Source organism: Ptychodera flava, chromosome 7, assembly GCF_041260155.1.
Source record: "Ptychodera flava strain L36383 chromosome 7, AS_Pfla_20210202, whole genome shotgun sequence".
Taxonomy (NCBI): domain Eukaryota; kingdom Metazoa; phylum Hemichordata; class Enteropneusta; family Ptychoderidae; genus Ptychodera; species Ptychodera flava.
Window position 1 is genome coordinate 688,850 of NC_091934.1, and position 26,688 is coordinate 715,537.

General features: G+C 38.3%; 1 protein-coding gene across 16 annotated transcripts in view; it reads left to right on the forward strand.

The window, feature by feature from the left end:
• Positions 1 to 26,688, forward strand: part of LOC139137831 (kinesin-like protein KIF1A) — a 668,091-nt gene that overhangs the window by 162,035 nt on the left and 479,368 nt on the right. For all 16 annotated transcript variants that reach the window (XM_070706099.1, XM_070706106.1, XM_070706100.1 and 13 more), the window contains 2 exons: positions 9,628 to 9,785; positions 14,120 to 14,342. In XM_070706099.1, coding sequence (XP_070562200.1) covers positions 9,628 to 9,785; positions 14,120 to 14,342 — 381 coding nt within the window. The remainder of the gene's footprint in view (positions 1 to 9,627; positions 9,786 to 14,119; positions 14,343 to 26,688) is intronic.

Below are 26,688 nucleotides of genomic sequence, written 5' to 3' on the forward strand. Positions count from 1 at the left end.
GGGAGAGATATCACGACTGAGATCGACAGTAGCGGCACAACAAACTATTCCGAATTGTGCGTACGTGTTTAATGCTACATCTCTGTGGGTGATTCCGGTTTCTCAATCAAATCCAAAGTCCGACATTGACAAAATTGACATAAAAATGTGATGTCCGAAGAGTTTTGTTTTATTCAACTAACTGATCATCTCCTTTGACATTCCCTAAGCTACATGTAAACAGTAGTCCGGAAAGACAGTGACATCGATGTCTCCCGGGCCCACACGCATAGCCTATATGGCCATGCTCAAATATTTCTTCACCATTTCGCAAAACATCTTGTCAACTGGGCGCATAGGCCACGTCTTTGTACGTTGGTCAAAACTAATGGCAGTAAAGGTCAGAATATAACATTGTTCAAAGTAAGATTGAATATGGAAGACGAAAATGCTTTCATCGATTGACAAAACTGAGAAGGAACGAGTCAGTAAATATCGAACTATAAAGGGGAGAACGAGACTTCCACGATTTAACAACTGGGAACAGTATTTCGATCGACAGACTTACACAACCAGAGAGAGCATTTTATCCAGCTTAAAAAATAAGTCACCGCCTTTCCTTTAATAACACCCCATTTGCGTTTCCATCTACTCTGTCCGCAATTGGTATGATTGGCCTCCGGGTTTCGCCTGCCGCTCTGACTGATACATGGTTATTTCTTCAGCTATTTTTTCATTGTTTCGCATAAGATACAGCATCTCTTTTCGTGCACAAGGTAAGTTAACGTTTAGAAGGAACCAGTCACAGGAGGTTAGGATATTATATAGGTGAAATTTTAATAGAATATTGAAGATGAAAAGACTTATCGGTCGACAAAAATTGCCATAAACCGAGAATCGAGATTGTCTATGATTGGGAACAAAAATGTTCGATTGATTCATTAACACAACCAGAAAGAGCATTTCCTTCAGCTTGAAAAAATAAGTCGTCGTCTTTCCTTGACACTGTCCCCATTTGCGTTTGAAAATATTAGTCTGTTCCCAGTCGGTAAGAACGCACGGGGAAGCGTCGGCAGTACTTGCCGACATGTAACATAACGATTTTTCTTCAGCAATTTTTTTAGCGTTTCGCAAACTTGTCCTTTTAGTGCACGGGGCACATCTGTCTACGCGTTTTAGGAACAAGCAACATATTGTTTAGAACATAATATCTGTCAAATTAGGAAGGAATATTGATTCACACACAGAAAGAGTCTATATTCGTAACGCTGTTGTTTTCGATGTCTTGAAATGTCGTTCATTCAACTGAAGGAATTTTTTGAAAGATATGTCATTCAGTCGAATTAATAGGGATTGAGAAAGTCACAGTTTCCGTCGGATAGGGGCAAAATAAAATTATGTTTGGAGAAAAACATTTGGTGGTCATACAAGGGTGGTCAAATTGATACGGTTTTAACGGTAATTCTCGTACAAACAGACTTCGCATCGCGACGATTCACGTGTGCTCGACCACAGTCGCTCGAGAGCTATTCAGCTCTGGGACTATTCGCCCCATAGACGAATGTACATGAGCGAGAAACAACCCAAGTCTGGAAACAGAATGGCTATAAGGGAGCCGTCATTATTTACGGCCTGGGGGGGGGGTCGGAGGAATTGCTTTGGAAACTCCAAAATTTCGAGTAACCCGCCCTGCCAACCATGACGTGTTTGAGTAACCCCCCCTCTCTGCTACAGTTCATCTATCATGTAACCGTCGATCGTTCCCTAGCATTCTCAAAATTCATACCTGGTACTTAATTTGCTTCAAAAACGCTCGTTTTGTGTGATTTTCAGCCGAATTCGACAGACACATCGCCAAAACATAAGCATGAGCAACATTTCGGTCACCTCACAGTGAACGTTGGGCACCTCCACTTTACTGACGTTAGCGCCGCGTACCCATGAGGGGTGACTGGAAGGTTGTTCACGCCTTATGTTTTGGCGAGGTGTCTTCTGAACTCGGCCTAAAATCACACAAATATTCATACCTGATACTTTATCTGCTTACAAAATGCTCATTTTCAAGTGATTTTCGGCTGAGGTCGAGAGACACCTCGCCAAAACATAAGCGTGAGTAACATTCCAGTCACCCCTCATGGGTAGGCGGCGCCAACGTCAGTAAAGTGGAGGTGCCCAAGAGGTGACCGGAATGTTGCTCACGCTTATGCGAAACGATGTGCGAAAGAGAATACCTTGTTCACTTCGATTTCCCAGCTGATTTCCCCCAAGCTGAAGAGTGTTCCCCTTTTTTGTTCGTTTTATTCTCTATGGTTTCCGCATCTTGTATGGTGGAAGCCAACATGCCTTTCCCCCCACATTACACTAACTGAAGCTAAAGAGAAATTTCAAACTTGCGCATGATTCCGTTGATATCCGTGTATTGCTAGCAGGTAACTTCGAAATTTTCAGGAAGTACGTCCAAACATAAGACTAATTAAGATACTAGTAACTAAAACCCGGTAACCCAGACTTTCCCAGTACACATTTGCTTCACATTAAAAATATGCCTTTTTTCTCCTTTCTGACTTTATCTGGAAACAACGACACTGCCCTATCCTTTCACCTCTCACATATTGTCTGTGTTGACACCTGTCAACTTTGCTAGGCCAAAGAAAAATATCGGCATGTTATCACAAAGCGGCACAAAGGCTAACACCCTTTCTATTGTTTTGACACGCCGAAAAACAGCTGTAAGAAAATTTTTGACACCTCGTTGATTGATCATTATTCACGATGGGCCCTGTAATGAGGATGTTACTTTTGTTTTCACCGCTGGACATATTTGGAACAGGTTAAATCGTACTATATTCGAAAAAGAACAGTTTCAACCGTCTGATTAGTCCCCACGGACACCGTCCGGGGGGACTTATAGGTTTGGTCGTGTCCGTGCGTGTGTGCGTGCGTGCGTCCGTGCGTGCGTCCGTGCGTGCGTCCGTCCGTTCACGCAGATATCTCAGAGATGCCCGAAGCGATTTCATTCAAACTTGTACAAGGATTACTTCATATGTCATACAGATGCACGTCGATTTGTTTTGTGATACGATCCAATATGGCTGCCAGGCGGCCATTTTATTACGATTTTTTCATGTACAGAGCCATAATTCAGGCATGTTTCAACTGATTTTATTCAAAGTTTGTACAAGGACATTGACCAATGTCATAGATATGCACGTCAATTCTTTTTGTGATACGATCCAATATGGCCGCCATGCGGCCATTTTGTTAAGATTTTTCATGTACAGAGCCATAACTCAGGCATATCTCAACCGATTTTATTCAAACTTGGTACAAGGACATTGACCTATGTCATACATATGCATATCAATTTGTTTTGTGATACGATCCAATATGGCTGCCAGGCGGCCATTTTATTACGATTTTTTCATGTACAGAGCCATAACTCAGGCATGTTTCCACAGATTTTATTCAAAGTTGGTACAAGGACATTGACCAATGTCATAGCTATGCACATCAATTTGTTTTGTGATACGATCCAATATGGCCGCCGTGCGGCCATTTTGTTACAATTTTTTCATGTACAGAGCCATAACTCAGGCATATCTCAACCAATTTTATTCAAAGTTGGTACAAGGACATCAACCTATGTCATACACATGCACATTGACTTGTTTTGTGATACGATCCAATATGGCCGCCGTGTTGCCATTTTATTACGTTTTTTCATGTCCAGAACCATAACTCAGACACGTATCAAGCAAATTTATTCAAAGTTGGTACAAGGAGATTGACCAATGTCATACATATGCATGTTAATTTGTTTTGTGATACGATCCAATATGGCCGCCAGGCGGCCATTTTGTTACGATTTTTTCATGTACAAAGCCATAACTCAGGCATATTTCAACCAATTTAATCAAAATTGGTACAAGGACATTGACCTACCGTATGTCATACATATGCACATTGATTTGTTTTGTGATTCGATCCATTATGGCCACCATGTGGCCATTTTATTACAATTTTTTCATGTCCTGAACTACAACTCAGACATGTATCAAGCGAATTTATTCAAAAGTATTTTATCACAGACCTAATTAATGAAGAGGACTCTATCCTCTCTGAGGACCTGTAATCAAAGCACCCATTAACAAGTGGGGACTGTGTCATCAACGATGACTTGTTTCATTTGATTTTAACATAGGCATAATCGTAGACATACGTCAGAATCGGGCCTTATATTATTGTTTTCGGTCGTACTTCGGAAGAGAAACTGTCCCGATATTCAGATTTCCTGTGTTCGTAGGAGTGTAGCACACCCATGAACAGTGGAAGATAGGTAAAACAACTCCAATAAACTTAATTGGAAACGTACGTAAATTGACATAATTTTCGACTGTCTTCACATCAAAATCGAAAAGGGTTTGAATGTCGGGCTATGGGGCTTTGTCAAACATATGTTGTAAACTTTATTGGAAAAGTACGTAAATTACATCATTTTCGACTGCATGTCTTGACCTCAAAACAGAAAAAAAAATGAGAAATATATTTCTAAAAAAACCCATTTAAATCCTTTCGATCGTGCGGGGGAAAAGAAATTGTGTGGCTGCAATCATTTGTATCATAAATTAATGTGTGGTCGTAAATATAAATAATTCGAAAATGAACAAATACGTTTTTTCAACATTCCGATCGACTGCGACCGTACCATGGTAGGTCCATGACCTCTTCCTCACGTCTTTTACCATCTTTGGCGACAAATGGTGTTTCTTTCCTCCAAGGAATTCAACATGATCCTATGCGTTAGGCCAAAGGCAAGTGTAGTTGGTTAGTTTTGAGACAGTTACTTACCTCGTGTACAAAAAGATACCGGTTTTTCAACATTTATTAAAATTCTATGGGTGCTCATACAAGTTGCGGAGATCAAAAATGTTACCTCTTTCGGTGACGACAAACTTCGACGCTCTGTTAATGTTCATATCATGTTCATAATTTAAGATTGCGTGTAAGACGATATCATGTTACTTGTCGTTCGGCAATCATTTTCAACGCGAAAGTGGTCGTTTTTACGTAAATTGCCTCCGAAAGCAGTTTTAGAGCTACATCTCAACACGTGTTAGCAGGTCCATCCAAACTTAACTGTTCAAAAACGAACGCGGACAAAATTATTTCAGAGAAAGGTTTATTCACCCCCGCCATACAAAATTATTTCAGAGAAAGCATTCTCGCAAGCCAGAGCCTACATGTATTTCCGCTCCAAGAAGCTGCACAAAAATAGCGCAAGTATCAGTAACCGTAAACAGGCTTGTGGTTTACGACGATGAGAGAAAGCGGTTTGTTCACCCCCTCCATACAAAATTATTTCAGAGAAAGGATTGTTCACCCCCGCCATACAATGGACAATTCGGTACGTTGATTGGTTCTTTTACGCAACGCTACTGATGACGTACTGATATAGACCTTTTCCTGGTTATCCCACAATGCATTGCAGTGACTTTATCAAACATCGTATATAAGCTCAAAACAGCGAAAACATGCTGATTTGTGTTGTACAACGGATTGTTATGGAAGAATGGCACAAATTTGCAATGCCAAATAATGCCCCGTGTATAATCTAACCATCAGCAACGAAAATATAGGTCAGGGTGTACCCTGCCATAGAGTTCTATGAGTAGGCCCTAACGTACCCTGCGTGTACCCATGGAGGTAGTAGAGACTACCTCCATGGTGTACCCTAGTGCTAAAAAGTTCTATGCGTAACGTACGCTTTGTATACCCTGGCGCGCACTGCATCATGGAACCGGTAAAAGAACTATTGTATTGTTATTATGGTGATAAGCGGTTGCGTATCACGTTCACGATGAATGAAGTAGGCTAATGAAAACATGTAATGGAGGGACTCAAGAGAACCGCGAACGTCTCCCTAGTCACGCTTGTCAACTCCGCAAACGTCCGATGTTGTCGTTTGGATTTACAATCAGTTGACATATGTGTAATAAAGATCTTAGAGTGTAATTAATTAAAAAAAAGAGACTGATCAGATGATATGCGGTACTAGTTTCACCAAGGGCCCGACCAGTGTCCCCCACAGTCTAAGCATACCTACCGTACAACGTTCTAATTTTACGTCAATGGGTAACTGGTGATATCGCGGTACGTTAGGCTTGCCGCTGGGCTGCTGGTGCCGGGGCTGGTGCATATTCACCATATAAAGTTTCGATATCACACAAGCTTTTAGATAACTAGCATTAATAAATCAAACAGTAAATGAAGCATCGGCCGCTGGTACATACTGCTGAGAGCCTTCGGCATGAAATTGACTCTTCCCTGAAAATACGCCCCGTTGCATGCTGTTATTTCACGGTGCTGCTAATATCGCGAATTAAAATTAGAAAGGGACAGGTCCCAGTTTACGTATGAGACGAGGCTTTCTCCAAGTCTGTGGGATTGACTATGTCATGATAAAAATGAGATAAAAATGAGTAATTTTCAATGAATTTTGTCCCGTGTTTATGTGTGCGTAGAGTCGCTGCGTCTATGATATCACTACTAATAGCCCATAGGGCAAACATACGGACGACACACAAAGATCGAACGCAAACATGTTTTATCAAGAATCTTTATTGAGTAAAAGAAAAGCCAAGCTACTAGTCTATAGTGGGCTAGCCCAGTCCCAGATTGAGTCTATCTGGGACCGGTCACAGATTAGATCTGGGACCGGTCCCAGATTACGTCTGGGACCGGTCCCAGACTTAATCTGGGACCGGTCCCAGATTGCATTTTGCGACATCTGGGAGTCCCAGTTTCCGGTCCCAGTTTGAGGTTTGAGGTACTCTTACATACCTGCAAAGGTCACTCTCAGGTCCAGTTGTGAATATTCCGATAGATTAGATCTTTCTCCTACAGTGAATGCACTACCAAGAGAGTTAGATGACTCTGTTACTACACCCGTAAAACTGACACTGAAAGTATGGAAAAATGTGGAATGTTGATGTGGAAGATGGTTGTATTCATAATGGTGTGTGTTTTCTCTGTCAGTTAAATACAATTCTCAGCCCAAGATATATCCCAGTCTTCACATCAACAGCCAGCAAAACACATGTGACATGCAACAGCAAGCATCCTCCCATAGCCTGATGCATCTGTTGGCACTGTATAATACTTATCACTATGTGATATACCATATATACCTAAGTACTCTTAGAAGCTCAGACCATGTCCTCATATGATTTACCTCATATTTAAACATGATAAATTTATATTTTTTCTTTAGTAAACTTCATTTACTGTATTCCTCCAATTCTAAGACCCGGGGTCAGCAACATGACATGGTTGTAGTGGAACGTTTAAGCCCTATAGGATTCAATGGTAACTGGTTTGTGACGTAGCGGGCCGCATACTCATCACCCCACTGAAAGTGAACCGGAACTATTTTTAGCACAGACGACAAGCCAGGGATTGAAATGATCAAAGCTCACACTTTTTCATGAAAGATTAAATCAATTCTTTAATAAATATGCAAGTCTCAAATATTTACACACTGCTTAATACTGAAAAAATAAAATAAACGGTGAAAATGCGAATAACACTCAACTTTCATGTGCACGTATTCAGTACTTGAACTGAGGAACCAGGCTAGAGCGAACGCATAGAAACGAGAACAACTTCCATGTCCGTTTAGCTCAGATACGTTGGACAATTTAATCTGTGAAGTTACCATTAGGAAACCAGGCAACTATAAATGTCAACAACGAAGATACAAATTGTCAAATATTTTGATTTAATTGTCTTCATTGCTGGAATCTGATTCAATGACACGAATTCGATGACGTTTATCCTTGCAGTCGCACACTGCCGGTGTTGACATGATATTGAAAATGCAGTTTGTCATGACCACGCCTGCAAACAGTTGTTGAAACTTGTCCGTACTTCCAGAAACAGACAGGATGGCCGAAGTTTGCGGCTGACAAAGCGAATTACTTGTAGTGGTATTCGTATTGTTGAGTTGGTTTCACTGAGTATATGTGACAGTTATCTTTGCTCACTCTGTTCAAGTTCGTCATAATGTTGCAGGTTGCCCGCATTCTTATAGCTGCTTATTTTATGATTTTGTGCGGTCTAATACCGGACAGCATCGGACTTCAAGTGATCGATGAATTTAGGCTGTAGCGGCGGTAGGTAAAATGGCGATCGCGGACGATGTTTTATGTAGTCGCGACACAAATCAAGCGGATTTCTGGAAGGATCAGCGACAGTGGCATACATGCTTGGTGAGAATGCTGGGGTGTCAAGTCTGGTACCATCGCAAGTCTTAGTCTGCCGTTCGTGGAACTCCAGATACTTGAGGCAGTCGGTGTCTCTGCTGGTCACAATATCGCCAAATTTCAATTGTCGATGTTCATCCCGTCTGCAAAGACTGAAATGTTTACTGAACAGGTAAAACTTCATAAAATTCACCGACTCAGCATCAAAAATGCCAAGAATACGCTCTTTCCACAACTTCTCTTATTCAACAGTCACTGCATCGGATTTCTTTTTTTCATCCCTTTCCCTGTCTCTTCAGATCGACTTTCTTTGTGCGGAGTGCCTGGTTCATTTTATGGAACTGCCGATCATTTAATCTGACTTCATATCCCTTGTCACGAAGATACTGCTCGTGACTACACTTGATATTCATAAGAGTTGATGGCTCATATTCTTTGCCATCGATTTTTCGAACACCGATGAAAAATTTGTTGAGAAAAACAGCCAGTTTGGCTAGCGTTATTACTTCAATTAGTCGAACTTCGCCGATGTTGGTCGCTAACCATTCGATACATTTTCGTATGTCACGCGATGTTGTTTTCATAGTATTTTCTTTCTGGTGGCTTTGTATGAAGTCATCTACTTGATAATTTTCTTCTGGCGGTGCACCTAGTAACTGGTTGATCTCTTTCTCCTTCAATGTCAACAGCCATTGCATAATGTCATCCGCCATGATTGACAAGTGAATGGGACTATATGCCCTCGAGGCAGGAGACCATTTGCCCTCCTGACATAGGGCAAATGGTCACCTACCTTCGGACACATAGTCCCATGTTGGGGCTGTAATATATAATCTGGGATGAGGCCCATATTTCCAAAAAACAAAGTCTTGGATCAGTCCTGGATGGCAAAAGAACAAGATCTATGAATGGTCTCAGACTGTATTTTTGTTTAACTGGGAGCCCCTCTTTGTAGTCCAAGGTTGGCTTTTCAGGTACCTTTACATACCTGAAGCCTAAAAAGTTGTTCACTCAGAAACAAAGGGTACAAATATAATAGATTCTAAGTTTGTAACTAAAGCCACATGAATTTCTAAGACAAAAGAGATGTCTTTAATTCATGTTGCTATGGATGGTCTTCTACTTGAGGTCCGTAATACTTTTTCCATTATTTTTTCTGTGATATATTTATCACATTATTCTATCTGATGGTTGTAGACACATCTAATGTTTTGTTTACAGATATCCATAATATTCAAATTAATATGAATGCATCAAAAACTAGATTCTTAAATTCTTAAAATTAGAACTGTGCTTTTGTGGCGGGCATAATCACTTGCACTGAATTCTAGACAGGCACAGCTCATGATTACACCATATACAGCCAATGTTGTATATTTTCTTGCAGGCAAGTAAAAGGAAGCGAAAGGGTGATTTTATTCCGTATAGAGATTCTGTCTTAACATGGCTCTTAAGAGAGAATTTGGGTGGCAATTCAAAGACTGCCATGATAGCTGCACTCAGCCCAGCAGATATCAACTATGATGAAACTCTTAGTACGCTGAGGTAAGTTAGCATTTTTGTGTTTTTTTTAGTGAGTAGGTTTTTAGTTTCCATGTCATATCCATGGCAGCTGATATGATTTTCTCTCTTGCAACTGATCTTGGAAACAAAATATAGTTGGAATGAAGGACAGTACCAGTAGTGATTATAATAGTTAATATCATATAAGACTCACCTCTTGGTGTCACGCCAGAGGTTAAAATTGGAAATTTTATTTCCGTCTGAAGATGCACAGTTGATGCTTACATGATCAATAATAGTATTGATTCATGATTAGTAATAAGAAGGAATACAATGGAAATATTTGTTACTACTATGTACATTAGTAGGACTACTACACATTGAGTAAACAATAAAATCCAAACACCCAGTTTACTTGGTCACCCACTGATGTGCACAGTTCACATATGCTTCAAGTTCTCGGACCCTTGCAAGTATGAGCAGGTCTAGATTTCCTGTTTAATTTGTCAAAAAGTTGGACATAATTGGCAATTTTTGCAAATGCCATTTTGTATTTGCCATGATAAGCCACCGTGTTCAAGTAGGGAAGATTTATGGTGTCATTATCATGTCATTATCGTTGTCATAGTCAAGTATTGCAAGCTGAAAACTTTTCTGTCTAAAAACTAGCAATTTTCATCAAGTTATTGACACAGAGGGCATTTTCTAAATGTGAATTCAATCTCAACATTCTTGGCGCCAGCCTTCATTCATGGACATGACAGTTTTTTCTCTCTGTCTATTTTTAGGGCATGACAATAATGATATTGTATCAATTACAACATGAAAAATAATATTTACTGGCTAATGGCAGCGATCTATTTTATTAATGGGGAGTCAAAAAATAATATTATGCTTGTTTTGTATTTGTTTCTTTACAAACACTCAAAAAACATGGGAGCGCCCCTGAATTTAGTTGTGTACACTTCAAGTTACTTACATTGAACTGGCGCATACATAGTCAGTTAGCTACTGGCATGACTATTGTATGCATGCACTGTATGCTAGTAAAGTAGTTTTTCAGGACAATTAACTAAGAGGCTATAGAAACTGTCAGGATGGATACCTGTCCACGAACCTGTATACGAACTTTGACGAAATATGCAAGTTTGTATTTTTAGCTCACATTTGGTATATGTATATATACCAAAGAGAAGTTATCTCATAAGATGAATCAGTTCATTTGCACTCCATTTGCTTGTCTGTATGTACGTATGTGTATTTGTATGTATGGTATGACTTATTTTATCACTAGTTATGTAGTAGGTTGCATGGTATTGTGTAAGTATGTGTGATCATCAACAGCTGGAAGTTGCCAACCATTTCATACTTCAATGTTCAGTGCAACAAAATTTGTCTAAATGTACCGTAAAGTCTCCACTCTATGATGGTTCAAAAATTGCAAAATTAGAAAAACATTGATCTTCAAAATAACATCATGTAAAAAATGAAGAAAAACACTCAAGTGATGTGTGTTATTTATTTTTATTTCATCTGGGACTTCTTACCTGAAAAGGAAAAACTGCAAAATAGATCAGCTGCCAGCTTCATTCGATGAGGAACGGTGTAAAGAAAATTTCTTGAATTCCCCATGAATTCCCCAATATATCATTGGAAAGAAAATTTCATAAGCTTTAAAATTATTCAAGGTTGCTGTCATCAGTTTTGACCCACTTTTTTATGCTCCCATATATGCATATGTATATATGCAAATGGGAGGTATTCGTATAAGGTGGCAAAATGGCGTCTGTGTGTATGTATGTAAGTATGTATGTATGTCTGTTAGTCCGTCCACATCAAAAACTCCTAAACCATAGCACCTACTGTCTTAGTATTTGGTGTACAGGTGCACCTAGGGGTGGAGATGTGAATTTGTTCAAATGAACATGTCAGTGCCAAAAATATTCAAATGAGGGGGAAAAAAGGAAAAATCCTGCAAATGGCTAAAACTCAGTGAGCATTGGTCAGATTTGGTTGAAACTTGGTATGCAGATTTCTTTAGGTATTCTAAATTATGTGTGCAAAAATTGGGATGAAATTTGCATGTTTGTATTTTTAGGGTATTTTTTCCGTTTTTAGTCAAAAAATCTTGTTCTCTGAAATCGCTCGTCTGATTGCTATGAAACTTAATATTCATGTTCCTCAGAATGACCTCAGTCATGCTTGTACAAATTGTATTGATATTGTCATATTTGTAATTTTGGGGCAATTTTCCCAATTTTCGATAAAAAATTTTTTAATCCAAAAACTGCTGATTTGATAGCTTTGATACATATATTTGGTATACAGGTATCTAAGATTAATCTCAATATAATGTATTGAAGGTATGTTGAAACTGGCAATTTTTTTTTTCTTTTTGGGGCAATTTTTGCCTTTTTTGGTCAAAAAATTTTGCTCCTAAAACTTCTGATCTGGTAGCTTTGATATCTAGTGTACAGGTTCATAGGGTTTATGTTAATTAGATATATTCAAAATTAGGATGAAATCTGCAATTTTGTATTTTGGGGGCAATTTTTCTCATTTTTGGTCAAAAAATTTGTTTCTCAAAATTTACCAGTCTGATTGCTTTGATATTTAGTAAACCGGTCCTTAGGGTTTTTTGTTAATAAGATATATTGAAATAAAGTTGAAATCCGGAATTTTGAATTTTTGGGGCAACTTTGCGAAACTTTCAGTTTTACTGGGATATCTTTCATTTTGTATTTTTAAGATTTTTTTTGGTAATTTTATACCTACTGGAACTAAGAGTATATAATGTGGTGATTTAGTAAGCATTTGATATGGTAAACTGTATTTGGTGTTGAAATGCGGTAAAAAATTCCTGGCAGATTTTGAAAAAATTCCAAACAAATGCCAATAAAAAATTCAGCCAGAGAAGGTTTGACAAAAAGAAAAGGTGGGAGAGTGGGGAAAAAAGAATGTACAATGGATCGGATAAAAAAGATAATGTACCTCATCGAGCTTCCAGACACCATCCCTTATCAAATGGTCCACCCTGATGTATTTTTGTGCACAATTAACCATGCAGTGTATTTTAGTTTAAGATGTCAAGTTAGGTAACTTTATCTCTTGTGTCATCATCCTTGTGTAATTGGTTAAGTTTGTAAGTTGTTCCAGATGTGGATGTACCAGCTGTTCTGGAAGAAAACAATGTTTACTTTTTCCTGTAGGGTTTCTGAGTTGATGATTGTATGTTGAAATTTCTCCATATGAGCAAAGTGTAAACATTGGTTGCATGTTAATGTATCTCAGTCTATGTCAAATATTGTAAATGAAAAATCAAGAACAGTTTACTGTGTGCTTGTAAAAGATAACATATTTGTCAATACATAAACTGCCTTGCAGATTGATTGTCTTAAAGATTATCACAGAAGTAGAAAAGGAAAAGAAACTAATCAAATTGCTGTAACATATTCACTCTCAGTGCCTGTATAGGCCTATACTTAACTATTTTATCATTACATTCAGCTGTTTGTTATATCTTTATCACTCTCCATGGGCCAAGGCACACTTTGGGTCAATGTCATCACTCTGTGCCAGTCTGTGTATGTCAGTCTGTCTGTATATGTATGTCCAGGTTTCATACAATTGTTGACTTGTTTTGATAACTATATGGGAGCGAACAGTGATGTTGTCACTATTTTTACAAATTTGGAATAAACAATACACTGTTAATGATTACATAATATTTTCATTGTGGAGTGGGGAGTTCTGGTCTCCATTGTGCATTGTTATGCAAATGAGCTGGTCTGCAAAGGGTTAATGGAGTAAATTACTTTGTTAGTTCCTGTCCACCCAGGGACTTACAGATTAGGTGGTGTCTGTCCATCCGTCTGTGCATCTGTTACCAACAATTTCTCGGGCATTTGGGAAGCAATTTTTGAACAACTTGGCCTCACTATATAGTACCTTATATCCTCCCAATGCACACCACTTGATTTCACGAAGCAATCCTAATTGGCCACCAAGAACTCACTTTTTTGAATATTCACAGCTATATCCTTTGATTCTGAATCAAAAATTACCCTTGATGACTGGTATTGAAACTCTTTGAAAACACATGCGTTACTATAAAAACTACGCCAAGTTTGATGAAACTTAATGCAAATGTTGGCACACCGTGCTCTAATAGGGAACAAAGACATATGTCATGTTATGTCAATTAATCATTAATTTGCATAATTTAATGAATTTTCATAATGCAGGTGATATTTCAAGTAATACTGAGTAAAATTCTGTTTACCACTGTTTCTTTCCTATGTTTTTATTTTCCCATCAAAATGTGCCCAAATTTAAATAAATTTTTATATCGTACACCTTATGTTGATCCTTGTTAGGTATGCTGACAGGGCAAAACAGATCATGTGCAAAGCTGTTGTCAATGAAGATCCTAATGCTAAAATAATCCGAGAGCTGAAAGAAGAGGTTTACAGGCTGAAAGAACTTTTGAAATCAGAAGGTATCGATGCAGAGGGTACCAGTGTCTGTAGTTTTGGTGAGAGTGGAGAAAAACCACCAATCAGCCCAAAGGATAAAGAGGATACCATTGACAGATTGAAGGTAACAATTTAGTACTTTTTTCTACGGAATTCCATAAACTTCAGTGTATAGTATCTACTCACTGAATGAATGAACCAGTAGTGTCCAAAACCACTTTGCTGCATGTGCACCTCTTTGTTAACACTAGTATTCATGAATTCTGCAATTCTGAGATTGATCACATGTCAAAACATCAAGACACACACAATTAAGTTTCTTCATGCAGAACCATTGTGAAAGTTGACTGCTTTTGGTTTGGATAATGTAAATTTTATAATTATACAAATTAGTATATAAAGTGATGATTAAGAATTATTTGCTATTTAGTATCAAAGTTTGTTAAAGGTATACAGTCACCTGTAATCTAAATGCCCATATATGGTCAAAGGGGCATTCTTTAGTATTCAAAATACCCATGTGAGGGCACTGTTTTTAAAAAGAGGCCAACTGCTTAAATTTTGTGATTGGTTAAATTTTCTCCTTCCATGGTAACTGTGGCAAAATTGGAACAGGTGACCGTATACCTTTAAGTTGGAGTTTTGTTAACTATCAAAGAAATTCCAAAATTTTTCTCATAGGCCAAGTAGTATCAAGATTGTGAATTCCTTACATACTTTCCATGTCCTGCTGTCTGACTTAGGTATATCTATTTCAATAAACACATCCTAGCCCCAGTGTAAGTTTTAGTTAGCCTTAGTCTCTATCGAACAAAGTCTAGAACAAGGACTTATCAATTGGGTTGCATCCTTCCAAGCATGCATGTATACTTGTATGTGTTCATCTGAAGCCTTGCCTTGGACGTGGTTGGACATTTTGCCTCAAACTTGGTATAAGGACAAAACACTATGGCATACATATATACTGCTGAAATCACTGATGTGTTCAAAACATCAAAACAAAGGCCCAGCCGCCAGCGCGTCTTACTGCAAGATATTCCCAGCTGTCACTCAACTTGTCAAGTGAAAACATCGACCCGCCAAACTCAAAAGATCGTGGCGCAAAATAGAAAAGTTCTACCCGCCAGAGCAAATCTGTTAAACCACGCCTCCAATTTGACCTCAAATTTCACGATTAACCACTTTCTCAGACGTTGTTCAGACATTGTGGTCCTGTTGACTGGCGCGGCCGGCGGACATTCTGTCGTTCATTAGTCCCCACGGACACCGTCCGGGGGGACTTATAGGTTTGGTCATGTCCGTGCGTCCGTGCGTGCGTCCGTGTGTGCGTGCGTGCGTCCGTCTGTTCACGCAGACATCTCATAGACGCCTGGAGCGATTTTGTTCAAACTTGGTTCAAGGATAGTACCCTACCTCATACAGATGCACGTCGATTTGTTTCACAATGCGATCAAATTTGGCCATGTTAAAGGACTTTTTAGTTTTCACCTCCATAGACCCCCATGTATAAGGCAGTCCATAGACTCCCATGTATAAGCACGGCGACCCATAAAGTATTACTGAGATTTTCACACTAGTTTTCACCTCCATAGACCCCCATGTATAAGGCAGTCCATAGACTCCCATGTATAAGCACAGGCGACCCATAAAGTATTACTGAGATTTTCACACAGTTTTCTCTATCATTTTCTCTCCTTTCTTCATGCTCTTACTGATCGGAGTAAATAAAATAAATGGTTTATTAGTCCCCACGGACACCGTCCGGGGGGACTTATAGGTTTGGTCATGTCCGTGCGTCCGTGCGTCCGTCCGTCCGTTCACGCAGATATCTCAGAGACGCCTGGAGCGATTTCGTTCAAACTTGGTACAAGGATAGTACCATACCTCATACAGATGCACGTCGATTTGTTTCACAATGCGATCAAATTTGGCCGTGGTAGAGGACTTTTTAGTTTTCACCTCCATAGACTTCCATGTATAAGGCAGACCATAGACTCCCATGTATAAGGCAGACCATAGACTCCCATGTATAAGGCAGTCCATAGACTCCCATGTATAAGGCAGTCCATAGACTCCCATGTATAAGGCAGTCCATAGACTCCCATGTATAAGGAAGTCCATAGACTCCCATGTATAAGGCAGTCCATAGACTCCCATGTATAAGGCAGTACATAGGCTCCCATGTATAAGGCCAAGATAAATAAAAATTTAGTTTCTCATCGTATTCATATTGCAAAAAGGATGCAGTGACACAGTTTTTAGTCCCCACAGATAAAGTCCAGGGGGCTCATAGATTGGGTCATGTCAGTCCGTGAGTCCATCCGTTCACGCAGATATCTCAGACACTTTGACAAAATGTCATGTGACCTTGGTGACCTTTGACCTCGAATATACATATTTGTCCATAACTCAGTAACCACAAGTGGTAAACCTTTCATATATGGTATGATGGGACACCCTATGACGCCACATATTGTACCTCATTAATTATGTGCATATCTAATTTTGAGCAAGCCAATAGAGCTAGAGGTCTGATTTTTGGTATATATGGATAACTTAGCAATACAATTTTTTTGACAAAATGTCACGTGACCTTGGTGACCTTTAACCTCAAATATACATATTTGTCCATAACTCAGTAATCACTAATGCTACACCCTTCATATTTGGTATGATGGGACACCTTATGACGCCACATATTGTACCTCATTAATTATGTGCATATCTAATTTTGAGCGAGCCAATAGAGCCAGAGGTCTGATTTTTGGTATGTAGGGATAACTTAGCAATAAAATTTTTTTGACAAAATGTCAAGTGATCTCAATGACCTTTGACCTCAAATATACATATTTGTGCATAACTCAGTAACCTCAAGTGCTACACTCTTCATATTTGGTATGCTGGGACACCTTATGACGCCACATATTGTACCTCATTAATTATGCGCATATGTTATTTTGAGCGAGCCAAAAGAGCTAGAGGTCTTATTTTTGGTATATAGGGATAACTTAGCAATACAATTATTTTGAAAAAATGTAATGTGACCTCAATGACCTTTGACCTCAAATATACATATTTGTCCAAAACTCAGTAACCACAAATGCTACACCCTTCATATTTGGTATGATGGGACACCTTATGACGCCACATATTGTACCTCATTAATTATGCACATATCTAATTTTGAGTGAGCGAATAGAGCTAGAGGTCTGATTTTTGGTATATAGGGATAACTTAGCAATACAATTTTTTTGACAAAATGTCACGTGACATTGGTGACCTTTGACCTCAAATATACATATTTGTCCATAACTCAGTAACCACAAGTGCTACACCCTTCATATATGGTATGATGGGACACCTTATGACGCCACATATTGTTCCTCATTAATTATGCACATATCTAATTTTGAGCGAGCCAATAGAGCTAGAGGTCTGATTTTTGGTATGTAGGGATAACTTAGCAATACAATTTTTTTGACAAAATGTCACGTGACCTCGGTGACCTTTGACCCCAAATATACATATTTGTCCATAACTCAGGAACCACAAGTGCTACACCCTTCATATTTGGTATGATGGGACACCTTATGACGCAACATATTGTACCTCATTTATTATGTGCATATCTAATTTTGAACAAGCCAATAGAGGTAAATGTATGATTTTTAGTATATAGGGATAGACTATAGGATAGAAATTTTTTGACAAAATGTCATGTGACCTCGATAGCCTTTTACCTAAAATACACGATTATGTCAATAAATAAGTAACCACAAGTGCTATGTCCTTTATATTTAGTAGGATGGGAGACCTTATGACAACACATGCTTTACCTCGTTAATTATGCCCATATATAATTGTGGGCAAGCCAATAGAGCTAGAGGTCTGAATTTTGGCATATATGGATTAATTAGCAATACAATGTTTTTTTTCAAAATGTCACGTGACCTTGATGACCTTTGACCTTGAATATGCATATATATGCATAACTCAGTAATCACAAGTTCTTTACGCTTCAATTTGATAGGATAATAGACCTTAAGATGTCACATCTTGTACCTCATTTATTATGCACATATGTATTTCTTGGCTGGCCAATACAGCTAGAGGTTTGATCTTTTTTCCCGATTTAGGACCATAACTTAGACATGCCTCTTGTTTCAAATTGGGAACAATGACATAGACCTATGTGTCCATAGATCTGAACATATACACTTTAGTGATACTTCTTAATGACCTCATTTCCCTGCCCCCTCAAGACTAATACTCCTATTACAAGTGGGGACTATGTCATTGTCAATGACTTGTTTTTGGAAAATTGTAAAATTGTGAGACGATGAACAGGATTTACCTGAACAGAACATCGACACGCCGCGGGAGAAACAACTAGAAGCATGGCTCGTAATCATGGACTATAGGACTTTGTGAAATATGCAAGAACTGGAAATCAAAGAACTGGATTTTGTTTGAGTGTTGTTCAGAAAAAAATTCACATATTCATCACAGTTAGCAATATTCTCTTTAGTGAATTTCTCATAGTTTACTGGCGTCAGCTTTTAAAAGTCCATTCCCAAACTGACCATCGGCTTCTTACACCTCGTGCGACGGCACTGGTTGAGACATCTTCTTCACTATTGCCATATTCGTCATTTTCTTTTTCTTTGTTTTTAGTCCCCACGGACACCGTCCGGGGGGACTTATAGGTTTGGTCATGTCCGTGCGTCCGTCCGTTCACGCAGATATCTCAGAGATGCCTGGAGCGATTTCATTCGAACTTGGTACAAGGATTACTTCATATGTCATACATATGCACGTCGATTTGTTTTGTGATACGATCCAATATGGCCACCAGGCGGCCATTTTATTACGATTTTTTCATGTACAGAGCCATAACTTAGACATGTTTCAACCGATTTTATTCAATGTTGGTACAAGGACATTGACCTATGTCATACATATGCACGTCGATTTGTTTTGTGATACGATCCAATATGGCCACCAGGCGGCCATTTTATTACGATTTTTTTCATGTACAGAGACCTAACTCAGACATGTTTCAACCGATTTTATTCAAAGTTGGTACAAGGACATTGAATATAATGTCATAGATATGCACATCAATTTGTATTGTGAAACGATCCAATATGGCCACCGTGCAGCCATTTTGTTACGATTTTTTCATGTACAGAGCCATAACTCAGGCATATCTCAACTGATTTTATTCAAAGTTGGTACAAGGACATTGACCTATGTCATACATATGCACGTCGATTTGTTTTGTGATACGATCCAATAAATTAAATTAATTGCCAATTTGCATTTACATGATAAACTTTTGTTTTTAGGGTAAATGTCCAGAAGCACTACATCAAACTTTATAAAATATGGTACCAGTGATAATCTATCAGTGTTATGATAGGATGCAACAATGTTTTGCAACATCCTGTTGATTACCTAGTTGACTCATTTAATGACCTTTAGGATGGTGGCCTACATTGGTTTTATGTTTTCATCACCATGGAACTCATTCTTGGCCATTGAGCGCCATCTGTATCAAAGTATTTTTATCACAGACCTGAAGAGGACTCTATCCTCTCTGAGGACTTGTAATCAAAGTACCCATTAACAAGTGGGGACTGTGTCATCAATGATGACTTGTTCTTTGAGAGATATCTAACACTTTACACGATACAAAGCGTTGCCATAAATTTCGTAACGCATGATCGCTGAAACGGAACTTTTTGCCACCTCTCTGCATGACAAGAAAATCGCCAGTAACTTTATCCCCACCACGCAGTAAGATTTCCATGACAATCAAATCCTGCAACTTGGGCAAGATTGTCTTTCCACTCCTATATCTTCGTTTGAGCCATTAGGGTGTCACAGTACGAAGGTAAATTAACCAGAGAATTGGTTCAAGTCGGTGAATTTTCAAAAAATAAAATGATCTGTAAAAGTTCATCTAGTAAAATTTGGCAGCCCACGTCAGGTTTACGTAGCGATCAAACATGTTTTTATTTTGTCTGTGCAGCTACAGTGAGTGCCGGGTGAAACTTCCCTGTATCGCGTTCACCCCACTCCTTGCGCTCATATTCTACTCACACTTTTCACTTGAAAACAGAACACAAATCATTGCATTCTAAGCGTTCACCCAACTCACACGATCACAAATCATGAACTTGAACCAAGTCTAGTAAACCAGTAAGCAAATCAAGAGAAAAGCTGTGCACAAACACGCTCCAAACACAGTGTAAGTGTGCGGTGGTTGGCGTTTGGAAGGTGGGCGTGGTTTTTTGTTTTTGGTCCGGGCAGTCAAACTTTTCTGTTTCGCGCGTCAATGTTTTGAATGATGCGGGTTCATGTTTTTGGCTGACATGTCTTGCTGACAGCCGGAAAAAGTTGCGGTCAAACGTGCTGGCGGCAGGGTCTTTGTTTTAACGTTTCGAACACATTAGTGATTTAAGCAGTATACATCAATTTGTTTCTGTATCCTATTGAATACAGCCGCCGTACAGCCATTTTGTGTGAAGAACAATAATATATACCCACTAGCCATAACCTGAAAATCTTAAGTCAGAATGTTATGCAAATTTGTACATAGGAATTTCTAGATCAGTTTAGCTTTTTGTGGTATTGTCTGTGCAATTAATGGTCATTTGCATAATTAATGATATGATGCATATGGCTATATGGCTATATCTAAAGAATTACTCTACAAACTTTAATATTACTGTACAGGCGCTAAAATTGTCATATGATCTTACTATGATAGGAGTTTGATGGATGTTATATAAGCTCATTTGTATATATTGATGAATATTCTTAATAAGGCCATATATCAGCATTGAAGGCATTTATTGTACTTTTGATTTTTAGCTCACATTTGATTATACCAATGTGAGTTTATCGTATAAGCTGAAGTAGATGGCGTCTGTATGTATGTGTGTATGTATGATGTATGTATGTATGTATGTATGTATGTATGTATGTATGTATGTATGTACGTAAACTATGTCCGTCAACATCAAAAACATGCAAACCGCTGCACATTTCAGCTTGGTATTTGGTGTGTGGATGCATCCTGGGGTATAGATGGGATTTTGTTCAAAATGTGAAAATGGTCAAGAATTAATATCTCGAGAAGCGCTGTTTTGATTGCTTTGAAAATTTGTGTGCAAGTACCTTAGGTGAGCCTGATACAGTTTTATGAATATTGTGAAGTTCTCCTTAATTTTGTATTTTTGCTGAAGTTTTTGGTGATTTTTCTCATTTTCAGTAAAAATTCTTCTTCTCTGAAACCGCCAGCCCAATTGCTCTCAAATTTGGGTTGGATCTTTGCAAGGGTGTTACTCTTCTTATTTGTTAAAATTATGACAAAATTAGGAAAATTACTATTTTGGAGCAATTTTGTCATTTTTGGTCAAAAAATCTTAAACAGTATTTTCTTTTTAAAACCCCTGGACAGACAGCTTTTATATTTGGTACACAGACGTACAATGATGACAATAGTTAGATTTGTGTAAATTGTCCTGAGACAATATTGTCATTTTTGGTCAAGAAAACTTGTTCTCAAAATTACTTGTTTGATAGCTGTGTAATTTGATATAAAGTCCCGAGGGATGTTATTAGATAAAGTTTCTGCTCAAAGTGTTGGGAAACCCCCAAATTTGTATATTTTAGGTAATTTTCTCAGTTTGTGACCTTAAATGACCTACACCAACCCAGGATATGTTGTGAGACAGTTTGGAAGACTGTGAACATAATTTTCTCGTATTGGGTATCAATTTGTAGGAAAATTTGACCCAGAAAACAAAGCTGAGGTGAATTTTTTCATTGCAGACCAATTTTTGCAACTTTTCTATGTAAGACATACAAGAACTGATGAGAAATTTTGATCAAGGATAATTGCAGATGTTGTAATCACCGCCCACAGTGGAAGGCATTTCACCATCTGTAACTACAGTAGATTGGTGTTTGCATTAGAATGACAACAATCATGGCATTAAACTAAAAACTTCCCAAGGTTGTAAATACATTTCCTGTCATCTGGTGTTATGTAATACCAAGGGATGGAACATTTGATATTCAGGAGGGGGTAGGGTCTAGAAGATTGATGAGGTAGCATTACTTTTCTACCAGATCCCTTGTACATTTTTTTACCCACTCCCACCTTTTCTTTTTATCAAACCTTCTCTGGCTATTTTTCGTTGTTGATATTTGCTTATGTATTTAGGATCTGCTTGTCCCATTGCTATAGAAGTTGATATGCATGTTCCTAAAGATGACCTCCAGTACCTAAGTTGGAGACCTTATTTCCTTTTGTCATTCTTGTTTTTCCTGGTTTAAATATTTCTCGAATGGACCAATTCAAACCGAATGTGAGCACACTGTCCTTGACGGTATTTTTTTATTCTGGTGTAAGTGGTGTCACAAGGTAACCATCACTGAGCAAAAAAAAAAATTGTTCAAATGAAGTTTGCATTACCAAAGTTATGCAAATGAGCTTAAAAATTTGAAAATGGTCAAGAATAAATATATCAAGAACCGCTGTTTTGATTGCTTTGAAAATTTCTTGCAAGTTCCCCAGGTGAACCTTATACAGTTTTATGAATATCATGAAGATATCTTTAATTTTGTATTTTTGCTGAATTTTTTGGTGAATTTTTAGCTCCGCTGTCAGCGGTGCGGAGCTTATCAAATAGGTTGATTTTCCGTCTTCGTCCGTCGTCGTCCGTCAACAATTGCCTTCTCCTCTAAAACCGCAGGTCGGATTGCTTTGAAATTTTATATGCAGTTCACTTTGGGTGACCTCACTTAAGTTTGTTCAAATTGTGGTAAAATTTGCATATTTGTATTTTTTGGGCATTTTTAGCTCATATTTGGTTATATATATAAATACCAAAAAGAGCTTATATGATGAGTCTGAGTGGCGTCTGTATGTCTTTATATTTGTGGGTATGTATGTGCAGGTGTATGTCTGTCACACACAAAGGCTCCCATACTGCCAAAGCTACCGTCTCAGTATTTGGTGTACAGGTAGATGTAGGGGTTGAGATGTAAATTTGTTCAAATGAACACATCAGTGTCAAAAATGTGCAAATGAGGTAAGAAAAGGGAAATACTGCAAGTGTGCAGGAGTGGTGGCAGTGAACTGAATCAGCCCACACATCTGAATAAGAGGATTTTGACCTTAAACCTCTTTGTATGCAGGGTACCTATTATGTTTTGGAGTGGTAGCAGTAACTGAAACAGCTAATTGGTCATTTCCTGTCATTGTTTATGAACTGTGACATATGGATGTCTATTTTTGTACATCCATGGTTGAAACATTCTCTGCTATGCATGTTGCTAAAGTTGACCTTCAGTACCTAAAGTTTCATACCTTATTTACTTTTGTCATTCTTAATTTTCTGGTTTAAATATTTCTTGTTGTTTTTCTGGTTGTACTGTGCAGAAATTGTCCTAACATCAACGTATAATTTTCCTGCACTGAACAGATAGAAATAACAATTATTGTTGATCTTTGGTATGTACCAATTCTGATCAAATTTGAGCGACACCGTATAATTGCGGTATTTTTTGCTGTTTTTGGTAAAAAAATCTTCTTCTCTGAAACCACTTGTCTGATTGCTTTGAAATTCGATATGCAGTTTATTTAGGGTGACCTCAGTTAGATTTATTCAAATCGTGGTGAAATTTGCATATTTGTATTTTTGGGGCATTTTTTGTCATTTTTGGTAAAAAAATCTTTAAAAATCTTCTTCAAAACTACCAGTCAGATAGCTTTGATATTTGGTACATAGGTCCCTAGGGATGATCTATTTCAGATTTGTTCAAATCGTGCAGAAATATGCAAATTTGCATTTTTTAAGCAATTTTTGCCATTTTTGGTCAAAAAATGTATTTCTCAAAAAGTACTGGTCTGATAGCTTTGAAATTTGGTATACAGGTTTCTATAGATAAACTTAGTAATTTTTATTAGCTCATATTTGGTTTTGTATATAAATACCAAAAAGAGCTTATATGATGAGTCTGAGTGGCGTCTGTATGTCTGTATATTTGTGGGTATGTGCAGATGAATGTCCGTCACACACAAAGGCTCCCATACCGCCAAAGCTACCATCTGAGTATTTGGTGTACAGGTAGATGCAGGATTTGAGATGTGAATTTGTTCAAATGAACTTGTCAGTGTCAAAAATGTGCATATGAGGTAAGAAAAAGCGAAATCCTGCAAATGTGCAGGAGTGATGGCCAGTGTCTGAAACAGGCTTGAGTCATTTCCTGTCATTATTTATGAACTGTTACATATTAACAGACCAGATCAAACCATAGACAGTAGAGGGGGGAAGACTTTCTATGGTCCAACTAAGAGGGACTAACTGTTTCTGCTATGCATGTTGCTTAAGTTGAACTCCAGTACCTAAAGTTTCAGACCTTATTTACTTTTGTCATTCTTGTTTTTGCTGGTTTAAATCTTTCTTGTTGTTTTTCTGGTTGTACTGTGCAGAAATCATTGTCATAACATCAGCGTAGCATTTTCCTGCACTGAACAGATAGAAACAATATGTATTGTTGATCTTTGGTACCCATACTGGTATATACGTGTACCAATTCTGATCAAATTTGAGCGACACCGAATAATTGTGGTATTTTTGAAATTATGATGAAATCTGTAAATCTGTATTTTTGGAGCAAGTTTTATCACAACTGGAAGTTGTGATATAGGGTTAGTTTCAACTGGTGTCAGACGTCGTTCATTTTCCATAAATTACCAAAAGTCAAAAACCGCTGAACAGACTGCATTGATATTTGTACTGATATTCAGACTGGTTCCAAGGTTCCGATTCTGAAAAATGGAGCCAAACGGAGCAGCGGTTAGATAGTTTTGGGAAAATTCTAACCCCCCCTTTTGACTAATTGATTTTAGGGGTCTTTCATATATGTAGTTTTGGAATGTACACCAATCCTGCATTGTGGACTATTTAATGAGTTGTGGAACAGAAATGAGGTTTAGATGAATGTTAGAAATATGCAGGATGGCTGATTCAAAGTATCAGAGATTTTCATGCGCTTTTGGTAATAAAATTGATAAAAAACAACATATTTAATGTTTTAGATTTCTCACATTTGTTATGACCCTTAACATTACAGACTTGATGACATAACTAGCTGCTGGACCTGTTAACTGGCGCATTGATTTAAAGACAAAGATCGTTTTATTTTGTGATAAGGACGTGTGATTTCGTAAAACATAGTCTATTAGCCTGGAAATGTGATTTTTGCGAATATTGTTTACCCAACTGACAACAGTGTGGTTTGAAAATGGGTGGAATTCGCTACTTCGGGACTTTGTTTTGTTTGTGCATTTGGATAAAAAACGTGTATGGTGTGATCAATCAGTGAGAGAACAAAGGACTCTTACACACAACAGCACACAAATGAACCGCAGACCAACTTTGATAAGCCCCTATCACTTTCCCTCCAATCTTCCAGTATCCCTTGGAAAACTCCGAGGTACTTTGGTCAGAAAACATACACTGTGCCTGCTGTGCTATCTCCATTCGATCTCCCTATGCAAGCTTCTGCATGGATCAAACCATTTTTCGCCAGTTTACAGCTATCTGGCTGTTTGATATCAGTGTATTCAACGAAGCTCATGGCGCACTTGTTATATATTACAAAACAATAGGACACTGGAGGTCCCGAGACAGTATGTATGTGTGTATGTATGTATGTACGTACGTACAGATGTCCGTCAACATCAAAAACACGCAAACCGCTGCACGTTTCAGCTTGGTATTTGGTGTGTGGATGCATCCTGGGCTATAGATGGGATTTTGCTCAAATGAAGTTTGCATTGCCAAAATTATGCAAAGGAGCTTACAAAATGTGAAAATGGTCAAGAATTAAAAACTCTAGAACTGCTGTTTTGATTGCTTTGAAAATGTGTGTGCAAGTACCTTAGGTGAGCCTGATACAGTTTTATGAATATTGTGAAGTTCTCCTTAATTTTGTATTTTTAGTCCCCATGGACACCGTCCGGGGGGACTTATAGGTTTGGTCATGTCCGTGCGTCCGTCCGTGCGTCCGTCTGTCAGTGCGTGCGTGCGTCCGTCTGTTCACGCAGATATCTCAGAGACGCCTGGAGCGATTTCGTTCAAACTTGGTACAAGGATAGTACCCTACCTCATACAGATGCACGTCGATTTGTTTCACAATGCGATCAAATTTGGCCGTGTTAGAGGACTTTTTAGTTTTCACCTCCATAGACTCCCATGTATAAGGCAGTCCATAGACTCCCATGTATAAGGCAGTCCATAGACTCCCATGTATAAGGCAGTCCATAGACTCCCATGTATAAGGCCAAGAAAAATAAAAATTTAGTTTCTCATCGTATTCATATTGCAAAAAGGATGCAGTGACACAGTTTTTAGTCCCCACAGATAAAGTCCAGGGGGCTCATAGAT